The sequence below is a fragment of the Equus asinus genome, chromosome 5 (genome assembly GCF_041296235.1).
Source record: "Equus asinus isolate D_3611 breed Donkey chromosome 5, EquAss-T2T_v2, whole genome shotgun sequence".
Classification (NCBI taxonomy): domain Eukaryota; kingdom Metazoa; phylum Chordata; class Mammalia; order Perissodactyla; family Equidae; genus Equus; species Equus asinus.
In genome coordinates this window covers 104,812,113-104,834,674 of record NC_091794.1, presented here as the reverse complement: position 1 = coordinate 104,834,674, position 22,562 = coordinate 104,812,113, and the positions used below count along the sequence as shown (strand labels likewise).

The 22,562-nt window shown below is 53.3% G+C and overlaps 1 protein-coding gene across 1 annotated transcript in view; it reads left to right on the top strand.

The window, feature by feature from the left end:
* The window catches only part of TNFRSF8 (TNF receptor superfamily member 8), a 63,525-nt gene that overhangs the window by 5,402 nt on the left and 35,561 nt on the right, over positions 1-22,562 (top strand). Inside the window, exons 2-3 of the mRNA XM_014849761.3 lie at positions 9,824-9,911; positions 17,342-17,458. Coding sequence (XP_014705247.3) covers positions 9,824-9,911; positions 17,342-17,458 — 205 coding nt within the window. The remainder of the gene's footprint in view (positions 1-9,823; positions 9,912-17,341; positions 17,459-22,562) is intronic.

Below are 22,562 nucleotides of genomic sequence, written 5' to 3'. Positions count from 1 at the left end.
ATTATCCTGTTGGTTCATTCCAACCCAAAGGTAGGCTCTTCCATTCCTCCTGGTTACATTTTATATTAGTTCTCTCTTGCTACCGTAACAGATTATCACTAATTTGGTGGCTTGACACAGCACAAATTTATGATCTTGTAGCTCTGGAGGTCAGAAATCTACAACCAGTTAGCTGGGCTGCATTCCTCTGGACGTTCTGGGGAAATGTTCCCTGGACTTTTCCAGCTTCTAGAGGCTGCCTGCATTCTTTGGCTCATGGCCCCAAGTCACTCTGACCTATGCTTCTGTTGTCACATCTCCTCTCTGACTCTGCCCCTCCTACCTCCCTCTACTAAGGGCCCCTGTGACCAAATCGGGGTCCACATGGATAATCCGGGATAATCTCCCCATCTCAAGATCCTAAACTTAGTCACATTGGCAGAGTCCCTTTTGCCATGTAAGGTGACATCTTCACAAGTTCCAGGGGTCAGGAGGTGGACATCTCGGGGGCTGTCCCTCCACCCACCACACGCTTCCTCCTGCCGACTCTGGCCCACTGCCTTTGTCGAGTCTTTTGTGGGAGACACTGCAGCATCATGGGTAAGCGAGCGCAAGGGCTTTTCGGCCAGCCTGCCAGGTGTACACCCTCGTGCTCTTGGGCAAGTTAAGTCACTTCTCTGTGCCTCAGTTTCCCCATCCATAGAATAGGGATACTAATAGTTGCTGCCTGGTGGGGCTGTTGGAAGGATTATAAGGGATAATGTGTGAAAAGTGCTGAGAACAGCTGGTACATGGCGAGTGCCGTGTAAAGGTAAGCCATTATTAAGTGCCTGTTGTATGCGAGGCACTGTGGATGCAGGATGAAGGTGAACCAGTTACATTCCTTGTGCTCAAGGTGGCAGATGGGAAAAGGGACATGGAAGAGAGCGTGACCAGGACTGCGTGGGGAACTGTCCCAGGCCTGCGGGAGCCCAGAGGGGCCCGTCGTCACCCAAACCTGGGTTGGTGCAGGGGCCTTACAGAGAGGGCAGAAGAGGCGGCCAGGCTGCAGAGTTTGTGACAACGGACACTGCCCCATGGCTGGTGCCAAGTCCTCACCAATGTCCATTCAAACAGCACGTCAGCGAGGGGTTGGGGCCGCCTGGCGCTTGCTCTTGAAGTTCCGTCAGCAGGTGTCACGCAGGGTCTCTGGGCCCCCAGGGGCCTGAGAACTGCGGGAGGCATCGTCTACCTCTTCATTCCATCGCCTGTGGCCTGCAGACGCGGTTCCTGCGCTCAGGGGGTGCACAGTCTCCTGCACCGGTTCCAATCCTCCAGGACCAGGAGAGTCCCAAGGTGAACCATCACTTCCCACCCGGGACGCGTGCTCCCTCTGCTACCGAGTCAGGAGAGGGCGCCACGAGTTCTCTGTCCAAACAGTCCGGGGGCTGGGCCCCTGCCTCCCCGACGTGTGGGCCGGGAGGATGGAGATGTCAAGGAAACACCCGGCCCCTTCCAGCAAGTGGGCTGATGCTCTGGAGGAGTCCAAGGCACCTCCAAGAGGAGACAGAAGGCCCGAGTACCTGGGGGTCTCCTTATTCTTAATACCATCCAATTTTCCCCAGCAGCCGCAGGGGTCCCTTGGTGGCTGTGGCTGCTGGGCTGTGTTACTCTGGGGGCAGGGACGGGACTTTACCACGTCTGAAGTGAGCTGAATGTGCAGCTCGGACACCTGCTGCAGCCCCAGAGCTTTCAGGAAGACTGGAATCTGAACAGCTGGCCCCTGCAGCCAGCCTGGGCCTTCTGCAGGGCAGGAGGGGCGTCTGTGGGAATGAGGAGTGAGCAGCTGCAGAACTTGCACTCGAGGCCAGACCTCGATAATATTGACGTACTCGCCTCCATCCCATCCATCTCCTCTCATATTAGTTGCTCTACAACCTTTAGTGGCTCCCCATTGCCAAAGGCAACATTTTCCAAAGTCATTCCCGTGGAATAGTAGTTCCGTGAGGAAACGGTTCCATGGCCAACTGCATTTAAGAAATATCTTGTCTCTCTGTTCCCCGACTTTCTTTGGAGAATCAGTGAGGGAGTAAGCACCTTGAAGGCTCTGAGGGGCCCTAGAACTTAAAACGAAAACCTCTCAAATGGAATCCTGTGGTTCTTTGCTTGTGTCTTGTTTTGTTTGGCACCTGTTGGCATCCTGCTGAACCAGCAGTTGCTGGAGCACGGTGTGGGAAATGGCAAGTAAGTGCAGCCTGGCTGGCTGTGAGTCCTGGGCCTCATCTCCCGCTGTCCAGCCCATCAAACCCCTGAATTCCTGCCTCTGGACCTCTGCTCTGTCCTGGGATGCCCTCCCCTCACTTCCTTCTGTCGAGATCCTAGCCATCCTTCAAGGATCAACAGAAGTGCTCCTCCTCTGAGAAGCCATCATGAATCCAAGCTCCTTCTCATTTTCTGCTTTTGTTACACTGCTTTGCATTATCGACTCATGTATTTCTGTGATCTCGCCTGCGAGGTTCCCCTTCCTTCCACAGATTGTTATTTAGTGTCTCTGTCCGCCTGCTCTGGGAGCTGTCTTCACGAGGCTCAGCTGTCTAGCATCGGCGTCTCTGTCGTCCCCAGCCTCTGGCCCAGTGCCTGGTTCGTGCTGGGCCTTCAGGGAGCGCGTGGTGGAGGGGACTCAGGTTTATTCTTTGTCTTCTCAGCTGGGACCCTGTTTTAGTTTCCTATAGTGGCTGTCATTACTCACCTTAGTGGCCTAAAACAACACAAATTATTATCTTTCAGTTCGCTAGTCCCTAAGTCCACAATGGTTGTCACTGGGCTGGGATCAAGGCGAGGGCAGGGCTGTGCTCCACTGGAGGCTCAGGGGAAAACCCACTCCCTTGCCTTTCCAGCTTCTAGATGCCTCCTGCATTCCTTGCCTCGTGGCCCCTTCCTCCATGTTCACGCCAGCTGTGTAGCATCTCTCTGATCCTGCTTCCATCATGGTCGCATCTCTCTCTCTGAGTTGGACTCTTCTCTTTCTCTCTTGCACTTTTAAGGCCCCTTGTGATGACACTGGGACCATCTGCATCATCCAGGATCACTTCGCCTCTCAAGGTTCTGATGAACAGTCTTAATGCCACCTTTGCCACGTAAAGTGACGTAGTCATAGGTTCTGGGCATTAGGACGTGGACATCTTTGGAGGGGACTCTTCTGCTGAGCACAGACCCCTTCTCACCTCCTTCTTCCACCCCACGTGGGAGGTACTCTGTGAGGATGGCTACTGTTCTTGTAAACATCATCTTAGAGAAGGTGCTCGCTGTTCCCGGGGCTCCCTCCAGCCGGGGCTCCTGGCTGCATCCTCCATGGCTCTTTCTACGTCCACTGTCTTTGGGTTTCATCTCCAGCCACACAGCCGGGCTGCACAGAGCTATGCGCACTCCCCCTCAGCTCCCTGGAGTCCAGAGGTGGGAAGCTCCACCTGGCTCCTGCCCATGGGCGTGGCAGCCGTGAGGGATGCAGCCCGCAGCCAGGGATGGACTGTGTGCCTGTGGGTGCATCTAAAGTCGGCCGGGTGGAGGATGACTTCCATTTCAGGTGGTCTCTCGGTCTGGAGCTTAGGTGAGTGCTTGGGGTGGAGAGCAGGATTCCAATGTCCATCTCCAGGGCTAGGAGATGATGAAGCGCAGCCGGAGGGCAGAATAGCCTAGTGGTTACTTACAAGTAGAGCTGTGGTCAGCAGAACAATGGTCCCTTAAAATGTCCACATCCTAGTCCCTGGTACCTGTGAATACGTCACCTCCCATGGAAAAGGGGACTTTGTAGGTGTGATTAAGGGCTCAGGGGCCTTTAGATAGGGAGAGCAGCCTGGACCATCCAGGTGCGCCCACTGTCCTTACTAGTCCTTATGTGCAGAGAACTTTCCTGGCGGCGTTAGAGAGAGATGATACAAAAGAAGAGGGAGACGTGACGGGAGACAACCTCCACCCACTGTTGTGGGCTTTGCAGAGGGAGGAAGGGGGCCGTGAGCCCGGCAACGCGAGCCAAGGAGGGCAGCAGCCTCTGGAAGCTGGCAACAACCTTAGCCGACGGTCAGCAAAGAGATGGGACCTCAGTCTCACCCGCAGGGAAATGAGTTCTGCCCTAGAGCCTCCAGCAAGGACGCAGCCCTGCCCACACCTTCATTTTAGCCTGCTCAGACCTGACCTGGATGGGGGTGACCCGCGAGGGGTCCCTGGGAAGTGGCACACATGAGTGAGGTCCGAAGGATGAGTTGGGGTGGGGAATGGGGTGGTCGGGGGAAGAGCGTGCTCAAGGCTGCTGGAGGGAGGGAGGGAGCGCGCGCGAGTGGGGAATGGGGTGCAAGTGGGAATGGAAAGAAGGCTGGTGGGTGAGGATGCACAGGCCAGATGGTCCAGGGCCAGCCGGGCAGGGTCTCTCGGGCTACTGTGAGGACTGGGCTTTACTCACAGTTTAGTCGGAAGCCATCTGAGTGTCCTCAGCAGGTGGGGGGAGGAGACCAGATCTGTGTTTTGAAAAGCTCCCTCTGGCATCTGCACGGAGTGGGACATGAGGGATGCGGTGGATGTGAGGAGACCCCTCGGTGGCCGCTGTCAAGTCTAGACGGCGGGGGTGGGTGGGAGGGGTGAGGAAGAGCTGGTGGGGGTGAGGGTAGAACTGGTGTTTAAACAGACAGGACTAACCATGCAAAGCCTGGTGGGTGAGAGCCTGCGCGAGATGGCTCAGGCCAATCCAGTCTGTAACCCTGCCTAGCTTGTGACTTTAGGCAAGTTTCTTAACCTCTCTGTGCCTCAGTTTCCCTGTCTGTAAAGTGAGATAGACAGTAGGTCTAGTGTGGGGCCTGGGATTCTGCATTTTGAGCGTGTTCCCAAGTGGTGCCGATGCTGCTAGCCCAGGCACCTCGCCTTGAGTAACAGAGAGGCGGATCCCCGGGGTGGGGTGGGGCACGCCTCCCAGCTCTGGCCCTTTAGGGTATTTTGCTTTTGATCTGACTCTCCCCGGAGACCCCCAGCTCTAGACTGTCCTCCTGCAGGTGCCACCTGGCTTCTGGTCCCTCTATGAGCCGAAACCAGGTGGGGCTTTTTGAAAGTGAAATTTACCAGGTTTTGCAGGGAAAACCAAACCAACCTGAAAATAGAGAGGTTGAGAAATGGGACGGTTTTCAGGCCACTCTCTCTTTATCTTGATGCCACTAAGCCTGGGCCATGGGCCTCTGGTTGCACAGCTCATCACCCTGTGGACACCTCGCTCTGCCTCGAACCTGCGGGAAACCCCACCCAAAAGCCCCCCTCCTGGTCCTCGGGCTTCCCCCTCCCACTCTCCCCTTCCTGACCCCTGTCCCTCCCGGGCAGGGGCCAGAGCACAGCCCAGCAGTCTCTCCCCCTTCCCCCGGGGCAGCAAGAGCTGATGGACCGTCCAGGGTCTGGGCCCACGGCCAGAGGGACTTGGTAGGCCCCTGGCTATTGAGAGGGTCAGATCTCTTGGGGCTGCTGTGGACACCAAGGCTGCCTTCTCTGCCAGGAGCTGGGAGAGGCGAGGGCCTGTGTGAGTGGGCCAGGGGGTCGAGGGGCAGTGGGGTGAATGGAAGATGGCAGAGGGAGAGCAATGAATGGGGTGGAGGGTGAGGGCTCTGCCTGGGGCCTGAGACAGGGCCATCTTTTGGGGACCACAGATAGTGCAGCAAAGGTGAAGCTCAGGGCCCCAATGCCACCTCTCCCTAGGTTATAGGTTGGGAATACCCTGGGCGGGGTTGTCCCCGCCCATGGAGCAATAGTTCCAGGAGCATTCAGCTCTCTGTGCACAGTGGGTGCTTGATGCCCTCCTGTAGCGACAAGAGTCAGCTGACCTGGACTCAGCCTGACCGGCCGCTGGCGTGATCTCGGGCAGGTCTCTCGCCTCTCAGAGACCGGTTTCCCCGGCAGTAGGGTCTCACAGGGCTGTTGGGTTCAGTAACTGCTGTCGTTACTTCAACAACATGTGTGCATCGCTTTGACCCCATTTTCTGGGCGCTTCTAAAACGCTGACATCATAGGCAAGAAAAAGAAAAAAATTCCCCAGCGTCTCTACCAGAGAAGGTCATCCACAGCGCCTGGGGCGTCTGCGGCGGGCGCTGGAGGGTGGGGCTGAGCTGTGCCAGACGAGGACTCCACCTACAGCTCTGCAGACGGCTGGGGGCAGCGGGGGTCCAGCGCCTCCACGGGATTAGCGGGGCTAGCCCCTTCCCCCATCAGCCCCGCGTGGGAACGGAGCCCCCAGGTCCTCTATTCCTGCCCCCCTGGGGCTCCGATGGGCTCGCGCTGGACGCCTGGCGGAGACCCCGCCGGCCCTCCGGACAGCGGGAGGACAGCGCCCCCTGGTGCCAGGCCGCGGACTTACACAGACTTGTTGAAAAGCTGCGGGTCCTTCCCGAGCGCCTACGCGTCCAGGAGGGGGTTACCTACGGCTGTGATTTGTACCATCGCTTTATTCCTCTCTCTCTACGTGTACACATATTATTACTATTATTAATCTTCTTTTGCTGGACCACTTGCAAATGACTTGCAGACGTTTTGATCCGTCACCCCTAAATCCTCCAGCACCTTTCTTTTACCACAGGACGCCTCTTGGAGAAACAAGTGTCCGGTTCATGCGTTCCCCGTGGATAGACACGGTGGAACACAACGTCCGTGTTCAACCTCAGCAGCTGTCTCAGCGGTCTCCTTCCCACCGCGCTGCAGGGTCCAGGCCAGACACCATCCGCTGCTCAAGTCTCTCTCCTCTCCTTTATTCTGGGACATTCCACAGCTCTTCTTTGTCTTCATGCACTGGCATGTTTAAAGAGCCCAGACCCACTCTTTGTAGAAAGTCCTTCAGTTTGGGTTTATCTGACGTTTCCTCATGATTTGATTCAGCTTGTGGACTTTTGGTAGGAAAACCACGGATGTGATATGGTGTCCTTCTCAGCACCCTGGACCTTTTTTATTTTACAGATGGGCAGCCCCCAGCCCAGAGAGGGGGAGAGAACTGGGGATACAGTGAAGCTCAAATCTCCTCTCTGTTTTAGTTGCTGTGTGACCTTGGGTAGGTGACTGCACCTCTCTGAACTGCAGTTTCCTGATCTGTAACATGGGGTGGTGATCTGGCCCCAAAGGGCTGGGGGTGGCATAAAGGAGGAGATGTGTGACTCAGGGGGAGTGATACGCAGTACCATGGGCTCCCTATCCTTCTCTGCACCTCCCACCCCTCCACTGTCCAGGATGTGGTGGCAGGAGGGGAAGGGTAAGCTCCCTTCAGCTGCACCCCCAGGCCCTGGCAGAGGGAGCAGGGTTTGGGTCTGCGCGCAGCGCCCTCACGTCCGTAGCCATCAGTAAGATGCAGGCAGGCCAGAGGGGGAACACTCAGGCCAAGACAAGAATTTTCCCCACACGCAGCAGGCCTGGCAGGGGTGAACTCGCACCTTCAGCCCATCCTCCCTTAGGCTTCTGAGCTCATCCGGTGAGATGCTGCAGGTCAGGGACAACCTCAGGCTGTCCTGGCAGCTCTCTGCCCCTGGAGAGGCTCCCGGGAGCACCCTGGTTTCCTGGAGAAGAATGAGAGCCTGCTGGAGGGAGGAGGCTGGGCGGGGGCTGGCAAGGAGAATGTCCTCGAGGCCCGGCTCTGGATTAAGTGAGAAAGGAGACACACAGTGCCATGGGATGGGTGTCGTGCTAATGTCAGGTTATATTTATTATTTCAAATTTACATGGGGAAGTTTCAGATGTGCAAAAAAAGGAAAAAAGAAGGATGTAACCGATACTGCCTGCATCCACCTTCTAGCCACACGGGCCTCCTGCTGCTCTCTGACCGGGACGGAGGGTTTGTGTATTAATTTTCCCTGTTTCCTTGAGTGGAGAGAAGAGTAGCAAAGCCCCTTAGGCCGGCCAGGCGCCTCCTCGGGGCAGGGGGTGGGGGTGATAAATGGCTTCTGCTTCCTCCCACCAACCAAGAAAGCCTCTACCCCATTCATCCCACAAGTGGCTGCCTCCCACCTCCTGTGTCCTGGCACCATCTCGATGCTGGAGATACAGAGGTGGGCACAGCTCCCTCCTTCCTCTCCCCCGCCCCTTCCTGGAGCTCCGTGTCAGAGGTCTGCCAGGAAACCTGCTCCCTGCTCCAATTTCTTTCTCCCAGGAAGGACGAAGTTCCTTTCCACGATCCCAGGAGACTTTCCTCTCTTGAACCCCCTGTAACAAAGGGGCTTAACTTCCAAAGAGGCCTGGAAATGTGTGTGTGTGTGTGGGGGCTTCTTAAAAATGCATATTCCTGGAGAGATCGTGTCTTGATCCCAACTTCACACCATGCACCAAAATGAAACCCAATTATGACAGGTGAAGCGACATTCTCTAGAAAGTAATGTGGGAGAATATCTCAATGACAGTGGGGGGGCAAATAGTGTTTAAATAGGACATAAACCATAAAAGAAAAGATTGATAAATTGTATTTCATTAAAACTAAGAACTTCTGTTCATCAAAAGACTCCACTAAGAAAGTGGAAAGGCAAGCCCTAGGATGGGAGAAGGTATTTGCAGCACATTTACTCAACAAAGGGCTCCTATCCAGAATATATAAAGAACTCCCACACATCAACGAGAAAAGTCAGACCATCCAATTTTTTTTAAAAAATAGGCAAAAAACCTGAACAGGCATCTTACAAGAGAGAACTTCCAAATGGCTAAAAAACATGGGAAAAGGTACCCAACATCATTACTCATCAGAGAAATGCAAGTAAAAGACACAATGAACTACCACTCCACACTCACCAAAATGGCTAAAATTTTAAAAACTGACAATGCCAAGTGTTGACAAGGATGTGGAGCAATCGGAACCCTCAGACACTGCTGGGAAGTGTCCATTAGCACAGTTTAGGAAACTGTATGGAGAATCTATCACAGCTAAGCAAGCACATCCTTTATGATGCAGCAATTCCACTCGTGGGTATACATCCAACAGGAATGTGTACACTTGTGCACCAAAATATATGGACAGGAACAGCCCTAGCTGCACTATTCATAATGATCAAGAAGTAGAGACAGCCCAAAGGTCCATCAGGAGTAGAATAGATAAATAAATTGTGCATATTCATGCGATGCCATACTGCAAGGGAAGGAATTGAGTGAACGGGTACTATTTGCAACAATGTGGATGATTCTCACCAAGCAGTGTTGAGTTAAAGAAGACAGTTGCAAGAGAACGGAGTGTATGATTCTACCTGTGTCAAGTTCAAAAGCAGACAAGGCGAATCTGTGGTGTGAAGTCAGCTGGGTCCTTTCATGGGTGGTGCATGGGAAGGGCCACGAGGGAGGGTGCTGGGGTGCCAGCAAGGTCCTGTTTCTTGATCTGGATGCTGGTTGCAAGATGTGTTCACCCTGTAAAAATTCAGTGGGTATACACTTGAGATCTATTAGACATCAACAAACAAGTTTCCCAGAAATCCTCATTGCTGGGTCCATGCCAGAGGCGAGGTAGGAGGCAACTGAATTAATCCAAGGGAGAGGGGATCGGGGCTGGGACCAGGCGGAGGAGGCGGGGATATGGGTCCAAAGAGGCTGAGAGAATTTGTTGATGGGTTGGATGTGGGCATGACAGAAGGAGAGAGTCAAGGGAGGTCCCAGGGTCTGGGCCTGAGTTGTGGAGGCTGCAGTTGCCATCACCCGCCAGGGGAGCCCGACGGCAGAGCGGGTTGGAGGGACATGTGACATCAGGAGCTTCCGTCCTGAGTCTCTTCTGTGACACGAGGCTCAGTCTCAGCGAGTGGAGACCAGGCCTCCTGGGACTGAGGGGCAGGAGGGAGGATGGGTGTCTGGAACCCGCCTGGCCTCACCAGTTTGTCCCACCCTCCAGGGTCAAGCCCCCACGGACCTCTGTGCTGGAGACCCCAGCCGCTACCACGACGAGGCTGCCGGCAAGTGCTGCTACCGCTGCCCTAGGGGTGAGTAGGGGTGCTGGGGGTGCGACAAGGGTGAGGTTTTGTCCTCAAGTTACAACACTCTGGGCGACTGGTGAGCGGGAAAGGCAGGAGCCAACATCGTCACTGTCACATTGGCTCTAGGTCCGCTAAGGCCGCCCTCTGTGAGTTTCTGTTTGTAACTAACGGCTGCCCCTCACCGGACACTTGCTGTAGACGCGCTGGTCTGAGACCTTCTCCTGCATTGCCTCCTCTGCTCGGACCCTCCCAGCTGTCCCTTGTGAGTGTCCTTTTGCAGATGAGGCTTTTGGGGTGCTGCAAGCTTACATAACTTGCCCAAGGTCACCCAGCTGGCTGGGGCTGGAGCGCAGGTTCTGTGACCCCGGAGCCTGGTCTCTGATCCCCTGCTGGCCGCCCTCACTTCTGGGCCTACAAGCCCTTTGCACGCCTTCCCTTCTCAGGCCCAGAACACGCATTTATTCCAGGGCCACCTGGACTGCAGATCTCTCGGGGACCAGCCTCAGCCCAGAGCTCACTTCCTAGAAGTCTCGCCCACCCCCAGCCCAAAGATCGGCTCGAGTAGATTGTCAGGAAGTCCTTCCAGAACAAGGGTGAGCCTTGTTCTTTTCACTTCACAGATGATGCTCAGGCCGGAAGAGGTGAGCCCCCAGCACAGGCTCATGGGGCACTGCCATCCTCTGTGGTTGTTACTGAAAGTCCCAAGGCTCATCCAGTGGCCTTAGGTGGGTGGGGCATGAGATCAAACTGAACTGTGGTCTCTGACCTCCGGAGACGGTGACCCCTGGGGGAAGAAGGAGCTTAGTTATGCCAGCGGAGGGTGTGAGGACTGTGCGTGGCTGGTTCATCGTGCTGGGCCTTTGGAAGTGGGCGCGGGTCTTCAGGATGGGCAGGCGGCCCAGCTACGCATCCCTAAGGCTCCCAGCATTGCTGTCTGGAGGCTGGTGACAGGCCATGATGCACAAAGTCACCAAGGGTATGTGGCCGGAGCTGGGCGAGAACCCCGCTCAGCCTGTTCCAGACCACAAGGCAGACGGAGCCCACGCTCAGGCCAGCAGGGGACCGAGAGAAACATTTTGGGAGAGGATTTGATATCTTCTATTTCCAAAAATGGTTCAAAGTCATCACTGTAGGGGAAAAGTAGAACTTGGCTGGACTTTGTCGCCTTTATTTTGTGGTTCAGTGTTGGTTTTAAAGTGTCTATTGGGGGGTCTCTGTGCTTTCTTCACTGCCTGGGGTTGCAGCGCCTAACAGGCCCCTCCCGTCTCCTCCCAGCCCTCTCCCCCCCTCTCCATTCCCGTCCTTCCCCTCCATCCCTCCCCCCTCTCCATGCCCCTCCTTCCCCGTCCAGTCCCCTCTTCCCTGCTCCAGCCCGCATCCATCTACCCATCTGTCTCCGTCTGCGTGGGCTGCCATAACCACCACCACAGACTGGGGGCTCGAACAACATCTGTTTCCTCCCATTCTGGAGTCTAGAAAGTCCAAGGTCGAGATGCCAGCAGGGTTTGGTTTCTGGTGAGAAATCTCTTCTTGGCTTGCAGCCAGCCGCCTTCTCATGGCTGAGAGAGACATCTCCTTGCAAGGCCAGCGATCCTATCAGATCAGGGCTCCACCCTTATGACCTGATTTATGCTTAATTACCTCCTAAATGCCTTGTCTCCAAATACAGTCACATTAGGGGTCAGGGTTTCAACATATGCATCTGGGCGGGGCACAGTTCAGTGCCTGGCACCATCCCCGTCCCGTCCGTCCCCATCCATCTGGCCACCCTCCCCCATCCCGTTCTCATCCACTCTTGCACCCAGCCGTCCAACAGTCTTTTACTGCTTGTTCCTCTGGTGAGGTCGCTTGTCACCTTTCCAGCTTTTTCTCCCTTCTCCTTTCTCCAGGAACTGCTGTGCTTTGTGTCCTGTGAACCTACTGTGCGCTTTCAAGTCTCTGGGCCTCTGTCTGCAGCTGGGACACCCTCCCCCACCATCTCCACCTGCTGCAATGCCAGCACCCCTTCCTCCGTGAAGCCCTCCCTCACCAGCCCAGTGCTATGTGGCTGGTGCACAATGCTTCTCCCCAGGCCCACTGCGGTCAGTGTTCTGGAGCGGTGTGGCCCACAGTGCTCCGTGACTTTCCTTGGGACCCCCAATCCAAGCCACGGGGAGAAAGACGCTTCCTCCCCATGTCCTCTGGTGGGGCCCTAGCGGGAGCGCTTGGAGAGAACATGACATCCTGGTCCCCGGCTCCCTCCACTTAGATGCTGTGACTTGGGAAGAGGGGGTCCCTCTCCAAGGCCCAGTGACTGGGGGTGGCTGAGGGCTCCTGCTGGTGTGGTGGGCGGGGCATTATACTGGAGTTTTATTGACCCCGTGCTTCCGGGCAAGAAAGAGAGGAAAAATGAAAAACCCACAAAAACCCCTTCCTCCGTCTCTCGGGGAAATTTCTGACATTTTGCCCGCCCTCTGCAATCAGCGCTCAGCTGTGTGGCAGGCTTTGTATGGGGGCGGCTTGGTGGAGGAAGGAAATGGAGACCTTTGAGATTGAGAAGTTTAGATGTCATCGGTTCCTCCTCTCACCCAGGCCTGTAATGCCCTTTCTTGCATCCTTGACAGCTGATCCCCAGCCCTCTGCTTACACACCCTCAGTGACGGGGAGCTCACTCACTGTTTCATAACAACGGCAAGGCTTAACATTGGTGGAGCACCCCCCCCGCCAGCCACAGTGCTGAGCCCTTTACGTAAATCAGCTCGTGGAACCCGGACAGGAAACCAGAGCGGAGACCTGGATGTGGCGGGGTTCAGGGGTTTTCCTGTGGTCACGTGCTGGCAAGTGGCTCAGGTGGGGCTCGTACGTAGCCATCCCACTCAACCAACTGACCAGATTTGGGGAGGCAGGAGAGCATGCCAGTGAAGAGCCGAGTCGGGGCTACACTCGCTTCCTATTCTGCATGCTGCTTCCTCGATCCCCCTCCCCTGGGTGCAGGACTTGCTCCTCATAGGCGGGGGCTCCCCTGCGGGTGTGGGGGCCCTGCCCAGGTGTCAGGGGATGACGTGAAGCCGGGCCCTGTGCTGGGCAGAGAGCCTGGCTGGTTTGTGGCGGGTCTATCCCGTCTTGTCCCAGGAGCTGAGGCTTTCTCCGAGGGCTGTGAGCAGGAAGGAGGAGGGGAGGCCTCCGCTGGCCGTCCTGCCCTTGGCCAAGCTTGGCTTGCCCACAGCTCCCTCCCCGGTCTGCAGTTCTCCTTCAGGGCAACGGGAGGGACACTTGACAAACATCTTTCAGCCCCAGTCCCAAAACAAGAAGAAAGCATCTGATGACTCAGATGAATCCAGATGTCCACCACTGTTCTGGTTCCCCAAGGCCAGGACGGCCCTGGAGCACTGCTGGAGGGCCAGGGGCGGGATAAGCGATTCCCCAAGAAGGGCACCCTGTGGGCTGGAAAGCCCTTCCAAAGCATGTCTGCTGCAACAGGCTGTGGGAATCTGGGGAGGGGCTGCTGGGAGCTGTGGGAACACGCTCCTGGGGGACCTGACCTGGTCGGAACGTTCAGGGGGCCTTCCTTGAGGAGGTGGCATCTAAAGTGGTCCTGAGAATGAACAGGGGTTGGCCTGGCCAAAGTGGGGGAGGGTGTGCCCTGGATTGAGGTCACAGAATATGCCGAGGCCTGGAGTGAGCAGGGATGGCCGCTCAGGGACTGGGAGGGAATCCACGGGGCCAGAGCACAGGGTGTGGAGGGGGAGCATGGGAGGGGAGGCTGGAAGGGCTGGCGACCCAGACTCGGTGAGGGGAGTTTCTGGGGCCAGGTGGCCTGACTGCCCTGGCAATGAGCCAGAGGTGAGAGGCCGCCGGGAATGTTCTCACAGACTTGGAGAACATCTGGAAGAGGGCTGATCAGAGACAGGGAGTGGAATGTGGCTGGAGGCAGAGCAGGGTGGAAGGACACATGGGAACGATTCTAAGAACACCACCCAGCTCCAGAGCTGTTCTTGACCGTTTTTGTTTCTGATTATGAAAGTGATACTCAGTGGAGAAGATCTCTGTGGAAAGTGGGAAAAAGAAACTAGAATAAACAGTCACATGCTTTTGCTACCTCTGCGCCAGCCCCGGGGCCTTTCTGCTCTTTGCACAAGCCACCTGGTCCCTCCTCAGGGCCCTGGCACCGGCCCTTCCCTCTGCCTGGCTGCCTCCTCCAGCCCTTCTGACTCAGGGGCCTCCGACCCCGCTCTACGGAGCTCCCACTCCACGCCCCACTGCCTTTCGCTCTGTAGCTCCTGCTTCCTTTTCTTCAGTTTGTATCCACAGTGGAAAACAACTTGCTCGTTGCTCTCTCCCTTGCTTGTCCCTCTTCCGCACGTGTAACTCCGTGGGAGCAGGGACTCCGCTCCTTCAGTCTCTAAAGCCGCGGCCGGTGCAGAAGAGCTGGTCAGGAATGTGAATTGAGTGAAAAAACAGTCCACCACTGAATCAGCGCTTGGAGCCCTTGACTGTCTTTTCTGCAGGAGAGGGTTTCTAACTTTCACCCCCTGTGCTGAGGGGTGATTTTAAAGGGACCCAGAGAGGGGATGCGGACGAGTCAGATGATCAGGAAAGTTCCATGAAGGGAGGGTATTTCATGACCTGACTGGACATGAGGGCTTCCCGGCGGGTGCCAGTGGGGATGGAGGGTACCTCAACCTGGACAAGAGCGTCTGTCTTAGTGTCCTTGGGCTGCCGTCAACAAAGTGCCACAAACTGAGCAGCTTAAAGAACAGAAATTTCTTTCCCACGGTTCCGGAGGCCAGAAGTCCAAGATCAACGTGTCGGCAGGGCTCTTGGGCCCCTCTCCCAGCTTCTGGCTGCTCCCGGGCTTGTGGCGGCATGACTCCAGGCTTCACATGGCCGGTTCCCTGTGTGCACGTCTGTTTCTGTATCCAATTTTCCCTTTTGCTCAAGACGCCAGTCATATTGACTTAGGGCTCACCCTAATGACTCCATTTTAACTTGATTACCTCTGCGAGGACCCTCTCTCCAAATAAGACCACATTCTGAGATCCTGGGGGTTGAGACTTCAGCATATCTTTTTGCGGGACATAATTCAACCCATCGCAACATTCTAGGACCTAGGAGGAGTGCCAGAGAAAAGACCGAGAAGCCCAGGCCAGCTGAAACAGAGGGTGCACGAAGTGATTGATGGACACTAATGCCAAACTGGGAGTCTGGAGACAGAGAGAGGCCTGGGAATGCCAGGCTGAGGAGTCTGTATCGATTTGGTGCCCAGAACATGTATTGATCACTATGTGCCAGACCCTGTGACAGGGGAATCATTGGTGAGCAGAAATGGAAAAGTCTATCCTTGAGGAGCTGACATTCATGTAGGAAATTCAAACACTAGCACAATTTATCCCACAAATAAATGTGAGATTGCAACAGAGTTAGGCGTGGGAGAGCGAGGTGCATGGGTCTCTGACGGTTTATAACAGGGGTCCTGACCAAGTTGCTGAGGAAGTGATGCCTGGACTATGATGTGAAGGCTGAGTGGGAATTTACTAGGGGAAAGTGGAGAGGAGTATTCCTGGCACAGGACCAGCTGTGCAAAGGCCCTGGGGCAGAAGGGAGCATGGCCCCTTTAGGGAACAGGGAGACTCCAGTGTTGCTAGAGATTAGATAGCAAGGGGGATATAGATGGGCAGAACCTCCTTAACCATGGTAAGGACTTAGGCCTCTATCCTGGGAGCTGTGAGAAGCCTTTGAAAGTTTTAGACAAGGCGATGGGATGAGATTTACCCTCTGAACGACCACTGGGGACCTGCTGAAGTTTTCTGAGCTAGAAGGTGCCAGCGATCAAGCTAGTATTTTTGAGAGGTCCTTGCATGTTATTCTAGAGCAGGGCTCTTACCTTGGGGTCCATGGACCCCCAAGGGTCCACAGGTAGACTTCAGGGGTGCTGTGAGCCCGAATGAGTTCACTTATTTTCATTAGCTTCTAACTAAAATTCGCTTTATGAATTCCTTCTATTATGAATTAAGGCAACAAAGTACGGTAGTAACACAGTACCTGCAGCTTTTCCGTCAGCAGAAATCAGATATTCTCATATTGTATTACAACTGGACTACCCTTGCTGCAAATATCACAAAATGCTGTTTATGCTCATCACTACTCTGAAACTGTGGGACTTATTAGACCTTATTTAATGGGTTTACAACGTGTCACATATATTACTGTATCTTAAATTATTTCGTTTAATGCTTTGACAGCCAGATTTCAACATGGCTGGATTCCTTTGGAATCCTAAGTATTTTATTTAATGCACTTAAAGACATGATTCTGGGCAGCGGCCAAAGGCTTCCCCGGAATGACTAAAAGGCACGTGAAATGTTGAGCACTCTGGGTGTAGATTCTTTTGGTTGTAACTAACAGAAGCCTAACTCACTTAGGCCCAAACAAGAAAAAGAGAAATAATTGGCTCGATAATGGAGAAGTCCGTGGTGCCATCAATTCACGTGGAGTGACGTCCTCAGGAGTCCATGTCTCTCCCATCTCATCGCCGTCTTCTCAGGCGGTCCCTGCCCACGCTGCGCAGCCACATGGCAGCTCCAGACTCGCCTCGTCCTTTCACCTGGAACTCCATCAGTAGACAGGGGCTTTTGCCCGGGGGGCCTTTATGAAACTCTCAGAGATGCGCTCATTGGCTGACACGGGTCATGTGCCCCTGAGCCAATCACAGTGGTGAGGAACATGCGCTCTGATTGACCTGTCTGGGTCATGTGCCCATCCAGGAGGATGAGGTATTCTGATTGGCCAGCCTGGGTCATGTGCTCCTCCCGGAAGCCGGCTGTGGGAGGTGTCCTGACTAAACCATCACTGGGCGGAGTGGAGCGGGACTGGTGAACGTCCCTGCCGACATCCGGGATGCCCCCTACCCTTTTGCCGCATACAGTCGGTCCCATCCCTGTCGAGTGGGCGTCACCGGCTGCTGGGAGATTTGGTGCCTCTCAGTCCGCCCCATGAGGCTCCCCAGTTCCTGCAGTGAAACTGGACTCGTGCGGGAATGGTAACCAGTGCTCCTCCGGCACTTGCTACATGCCGGGAACTGCTGTCACACCTCACACGTGTTTCCTCACAATCTCTTTAATCCTGTCGACGACCCTAGGAGGCAGATCCTGTTATTAACTTAACGGTGCCCATGAGGTCATTGTCACTTGCCCAGGGCCACGCAGTTGGCACGTGGCAGCCCCGAAATCCCAGGCCCAGCACCTTCCCTGTGCGCCTCACCCTGTGCTGCTTCTCCCACCTGCCAGGTGCCCTCGTGGGTGTCAGTGCCTCCATCTAGAACACAACAGCTGGGCTAACACGTTTGAGGGGTTTAGGGGTGGATCTGGGAAGGGCTGCAGGGATGAGAGGTGGAGGGTGGGGCGTTGAGGCCTTTGCTGAGGTGGCCTGGCCTGGAGCTTCTCTGCCTCTTTTCCCAGGGCCGACCCCGCAGCCGCTGTGCCCGCAGAATTCATCTGACTGCCCGAAGCAGTGTGAGCCCGATTACTACCTGAGCGCCCATGGCCGCTGCACGGCCTGTGTGAGCTGTGCGGGAGGTAAGCGCCTGGTCCTCTCTCCACGGGCTCCTTCCAGGCAGGGGCTCCTCAGGGGACAGGCAGAGAGTCTGGAAGGTAGGGAGCATCAAGATTTGGTGGCGGTACTCTGAATAGGCCCCCTGGTGCCTCAGTTTCCCCCTCTGGATTTGTGAATTGATAGCAGCCTTGGTCTTTTGCATCCGTACTTTTTAGAGAGACGTGGTTAACGTCTTTCCTCAAGGGAGGGACTCATGTATTGAGTTTAATCTTCACAAAACCCCTGGGGAAGATTCTTTTCTTATCCCTGCTTTGTGGTGAGGAAATTGAAGCTTAGGGAGGGTAAGGGCCTTTCCAAAGTTACAAAACTCCGGTAAGTGGCAGAACTGGAGTTTGAGCTGATAGTCTGACCCCAAGAGCTGTGTTCTTTCCCTAAGACCGCAGCGCTTCCAGAACGGTTTCAATAAGCGCTTCTATTGTGAATTTCTTATTATGGTTAGTGAATGTGGTTTGTGCGCTGTCTGGTGTTTGTTTTGCTTTTGTGTGGGTTTTTTGGGGTGTGGGGTGGGGAAATTTGTTGAGATTTCTTGTGGCCTAATAACTTTCCGTATTTTTTAGCATGTTGCATGCGTTTGGGGGAAAAAATGTATATTCTGTTTGTTGCGTACAAAATTCTATATATACCTATTAGATCATACTTGTTAATTGTGTTATTTAAGTAATACACATCCTTATTTATTTTTGTCATTTTCACAAAGGCTCATTTCTGAGATAGATGTGTTAAAATCTGTCTCCCAATATGCTCATTTTCCATCAGATTTTCATTGTGTTCTACCTATTTTTGCTTTATATATGTCAAAGCTATGTTATTAGGGACAGTGTTCATGAATATTATGTTTTCTTGGTGGGTTGGACCTTTTATTAACATGAAATATACCTCTTTGTGCCTTATAATGTGTTGGCTTTCATTCCATTATTGTTTGATATTAATATTGCCATTCCTCTTTGTCTGCGTTAGCATTTCTCTGGTATATCTTTAAATTTTTAAAATTGACAGCATTTTGGAGCTGGCTCCGTAGCCTAGCGGTTAAGTTCAGTGAGCTCTGCTTTGGAGGCCAGGGTTAGGTTCCCAGGTGCAAACCTATACCACTCACTGGTGGCCATGCTGTGGCGACAACCCACATACAAAATAGAGGAAGATTGGCACAGTTGTTAGCTCAGGGTGTATCTTCCTTGAGCAAAAAGAGGAAGATTGTCAACAGATGTTAGCTAAGGGCCAATCTTCCTCATCAGGAAAAAAAAAAAAATCAAACAATACAGAAGGATAAGGAAGAAAGCCAGCTCTGCCCCTCCCATATCAGTGACTGACTGACACGTCTCTGTACCTCTAGAGAGAAGGATGGTAGGTTAGTAGCCAGACAGACTATACACGCATGGAAAGAAATGATTTTTAGGAGGATGAGATCATACGATTTATGACATTGAAATGATTACATTTAATTTTATTCAAATGGATCAGAGGAAGAAGAAACTAAAGTGAAGAAATTAAACTATCACAAGAAACTAGTTCCTTAAAAAAACCCTCTAAAATTAAGAAAAGAGGTTATGAAAATCAATAAGCGGTTAGGGTCATTTAGGGAACGGCTTTCCCTTGTGGTAAAGTCACATTCCACTTGTTCCAGTTTTGGGGGACCACAGAGTAGCGTGACTCCCGGTAGTGAAAAGTGAAGTCATCAGCCCGCCCACCTCCCATTCTCTTGCCCACATTATTGTTACCTTGTCATTGTCTAGGATGTTTGTAGTCTTTCCTGTAGCCCTAAGTCCAGTGGCATGTTAGCTTCACTTTGCTGTTTAAATTTATCTATTGTGTGCTCTGAGTACGTTTACCTCAGCTTCTCTGTTCCTGAAGTTTTCTTTTAGATTTATCGCTGGATTGTTTAGAGTTCTCGGTCATGTGGATTTTTCAGGCAGGCCTCATCTTTGCACGGCCCTGGGCTTGCTTCATGTTTGCGAATGTCTGTTGGCTTTATACCTGACTGACAGCGTGGGCAGGTATAATCTCATTCCTGGGGTGTCTTTTCTCTAGAACTCTGTGGGCCTTGGTGCGCTGTCTTCTCGGGATGAGACTTGCTGTGGAGAGGTCTGCTATCAGCTTTCTCTTTTCCCCTTTGTCGGTGACGGCAAGAACGATCCTTTCTTTACCCTTAACGATCAAAAACGTAACCAGAGTGTGCCTTGATAGTAATTGTTTGCAAACAGCTCTTCCTGGTATCTGGGAGGCCTTTTCTATCTTCCTTCCATTCAGGGAAACTGACATAGATTTTTCTCTCTGCTAAATGTCTGTATCTCAGCATCAACTTGTGGACTCCAGTTATCCTTATGTTTGATGGTCTGTGCCTTTCTTCCTTGTCTGTCATCTTAAATTGCATTAATTTCTTTGTCTGTTTACCGTACACTCACTGATATTTTCTCAATCTTTTCTCCATGCTATTAACTCAATTTTCTGTCCCATCTCTTCTGTTTCTTGCCTCCCAGGTATCACCAGTGGCCCCAGGACACTGCTAAATTATTTCCTGGCTTTCTCATAGCGGTGCTCTGCATCTTAGTTGGCTTCCTGTAGCTCTGCAGTCTTCCTTCTTATCTCATCGTTTATTAAAACCGTCTTTTCTGGGGCTGGCTCCATGGCCGAGTGGTTAAGTTCGCATGCTCCGCTGCGGCGGCCCAGGGTTCGGATCCTGGACATGGACATGGCACTGCTCGTCAGGCCATGTTGAGGTGGCATCCCACATCCTACAACTAGAAGGACCTGCAACTAAGATATACAACTGTGTACAGGGGGGGTTTGGGGAGATAAAGCAGAAAAAAAAAAAAAGATTGGCAACAGTTGTTAGCCCAGGTGCCAATCTTAAAAAAACAAAAACAAAAACCGTCTTTTCTTTGGGCTCTTCCTTTATTGAATTTATATTCTTATTAATTACCTTTATACTGTGAAGCAGTCCTGGGATCGCTTCTGTTTGTTTTAGGCTGGGTTCTTTGTCTTTGCAAACTATACATATTCCTATCTTCTTTAGATCTTTCTCGTTCTCTTTCTTTCGTCTTCTCCCTCCCGCCTCCCTTCTCCCCTGCGTTGTGTGTCTGCAGAGTTGGGATGTTAGCTCTTCCTCCTTGCGCCAGCACAGCGGGGGCGGCAGTCCTGGCCCTGCCCTCTTTCTGCCCTGATCCGGTGTGAGTGACTTCTCCTTCACACCTGCCCCACCTCACTGGGCTCTAGATTGTCTTGTCAGCTCAGAGCTTCAGCTGGGGACCGAGTGTGACTTTCTTAAAAAGATGGGGTAAAATATACATAACATAAAATTTATCATTTTTGCATGTACTGTTCAGTGGCATTAAGTACATTCACATTTTCAGGTACCCATTGCCGTCATCCAGCTCTGTCCCCATCAAACGCTAGCTCTCGTGCCAGCCCCTACCCTCCAGCCTTTGGCAACCCTTGTTCTGCTCTCTGTCTCTATGAATTTCACTACTTAGGAAGTTCATATAAGTGGGATCATATGGTATTTATCCTTTTGTGACTGGCTTGTTTCACTTAGCATGATGTCTTCAAGCTACATCCACGATGTAGCATGTGTCAGAATTCCCTTCCTTTTTAAGGCTGGATAATGTTCCATTGGAAGGATCGGCCACATTTTGTTTATCCACTCATGTCTGTGGACACTTGGTTGCCCCCACCTCTAGCTGTTGTGAATATGCTGCTGTGAAGGCGGGTGTACAAGCGTCTGTTCAGTCGCTGCTTTCATTTCTTTTGGATACATACTCAGCAGCGCGACTGCTGGATCATGTGGCAATTCTGTTTAATTTTTTGAGGAATCCTGAGTGTTACTTTTGAAAGTCACTTTCGGAGGCTGCGGGCCTGGGGGCAGGCAGAGATGGGTGTCGTCCTTGGGGGCAGGAAGCTGCATCCCCTTGGTCAGAGAGTCCAGCAGAGGAGGGCGTGGACACCCCTCCTGGCGCCTCTGCTCCCTTCCACAGCTTGGCCCTGCTTCCAGAAGTTGGCCGATCCAGGCAGCCATCTCCACCTCTGCCTGAGATGGTGGACCGGCTGCACTTTGAGGCTTTTTTCTTGAGTTTTCCAGGCATGGCTACTCACTGCCCTCGTCTGCCTCTCTCTAGATTTTTGAGAATTCTCCAGATCTTATTCTCGCCTCAGTACAGCGTCTTGGGTGCAGGTGAGAGTTAGGGGCTGCACTGGGGTCACTACAGCAAGGAAGAGAGAAAGGTCAGTCACCTGAGATGATTGCAGGGGAGCCAGGCCTAGGAGAGCCTTTTGACATTTCTGCCCACCTCCCATTGGCCAGAAACCAATCACATGACCCCAACTCAAGTGCAAGGGAGGCTGGGAAATGTAGTCTTTCTCTGAGGCCGTGTGAAACAGGAATTGATGAACACAGCATTGTGCTCCAGGGTATCCCTTTTTAGAGCTGTAATTTCCTTTTGCATTTCTGGGAATATTATAATTAATACGTAATAATATATAATAATGGATTCTGAAGGCTTGTTCTTTTTCTTTTTTATCTGCTTCCTCCAGTGTTGGTTCTTTTTGGGCTTAGGGCTCTTTTTTCTTGGTGCCAGTTCTCTCTCATGTGTGGTGACTTCAAGTTCGGCACACTGATGACTTGGGGGGTCTGCAAGTGGGTCTTGTGAAACCCACTTCCCAGGGGTGTGGGGCTAAGTGGGTGGGCGGGCTGCCGGGCAGGGTCTGCTGGTGGCTGGCCTCTGGGTCTCTAGGGTCCCTTCCTCCCAGCTATGACCAGCCCTGGGGCACCGCGCAGCCCGAGCGTCTCTTTGGAGAGATGCCTGGCTTCTAGCTCTGTGGCGTAAGTGCATGGGAAGTGGGGGGAGAATGAGTCACGCTGAGGCTCCCGCTGCACTCTCTCGGATTCCGGGGGCCCGCTCCTGCCACAGCCCACTCGGAGACTGGAGCGCCCCACAGCCTCTCCCGGCATAATCCTCTTGAGTATATTTTGGGCTGTGGTCTCCTTTTTCCATCCAATCCCACCTTCCTTCCCTATTTCAGGAAGTCCTCATCATTTCGGGCTGACCGAGGATGCCCCTTGTTGTTTCCAGGGAT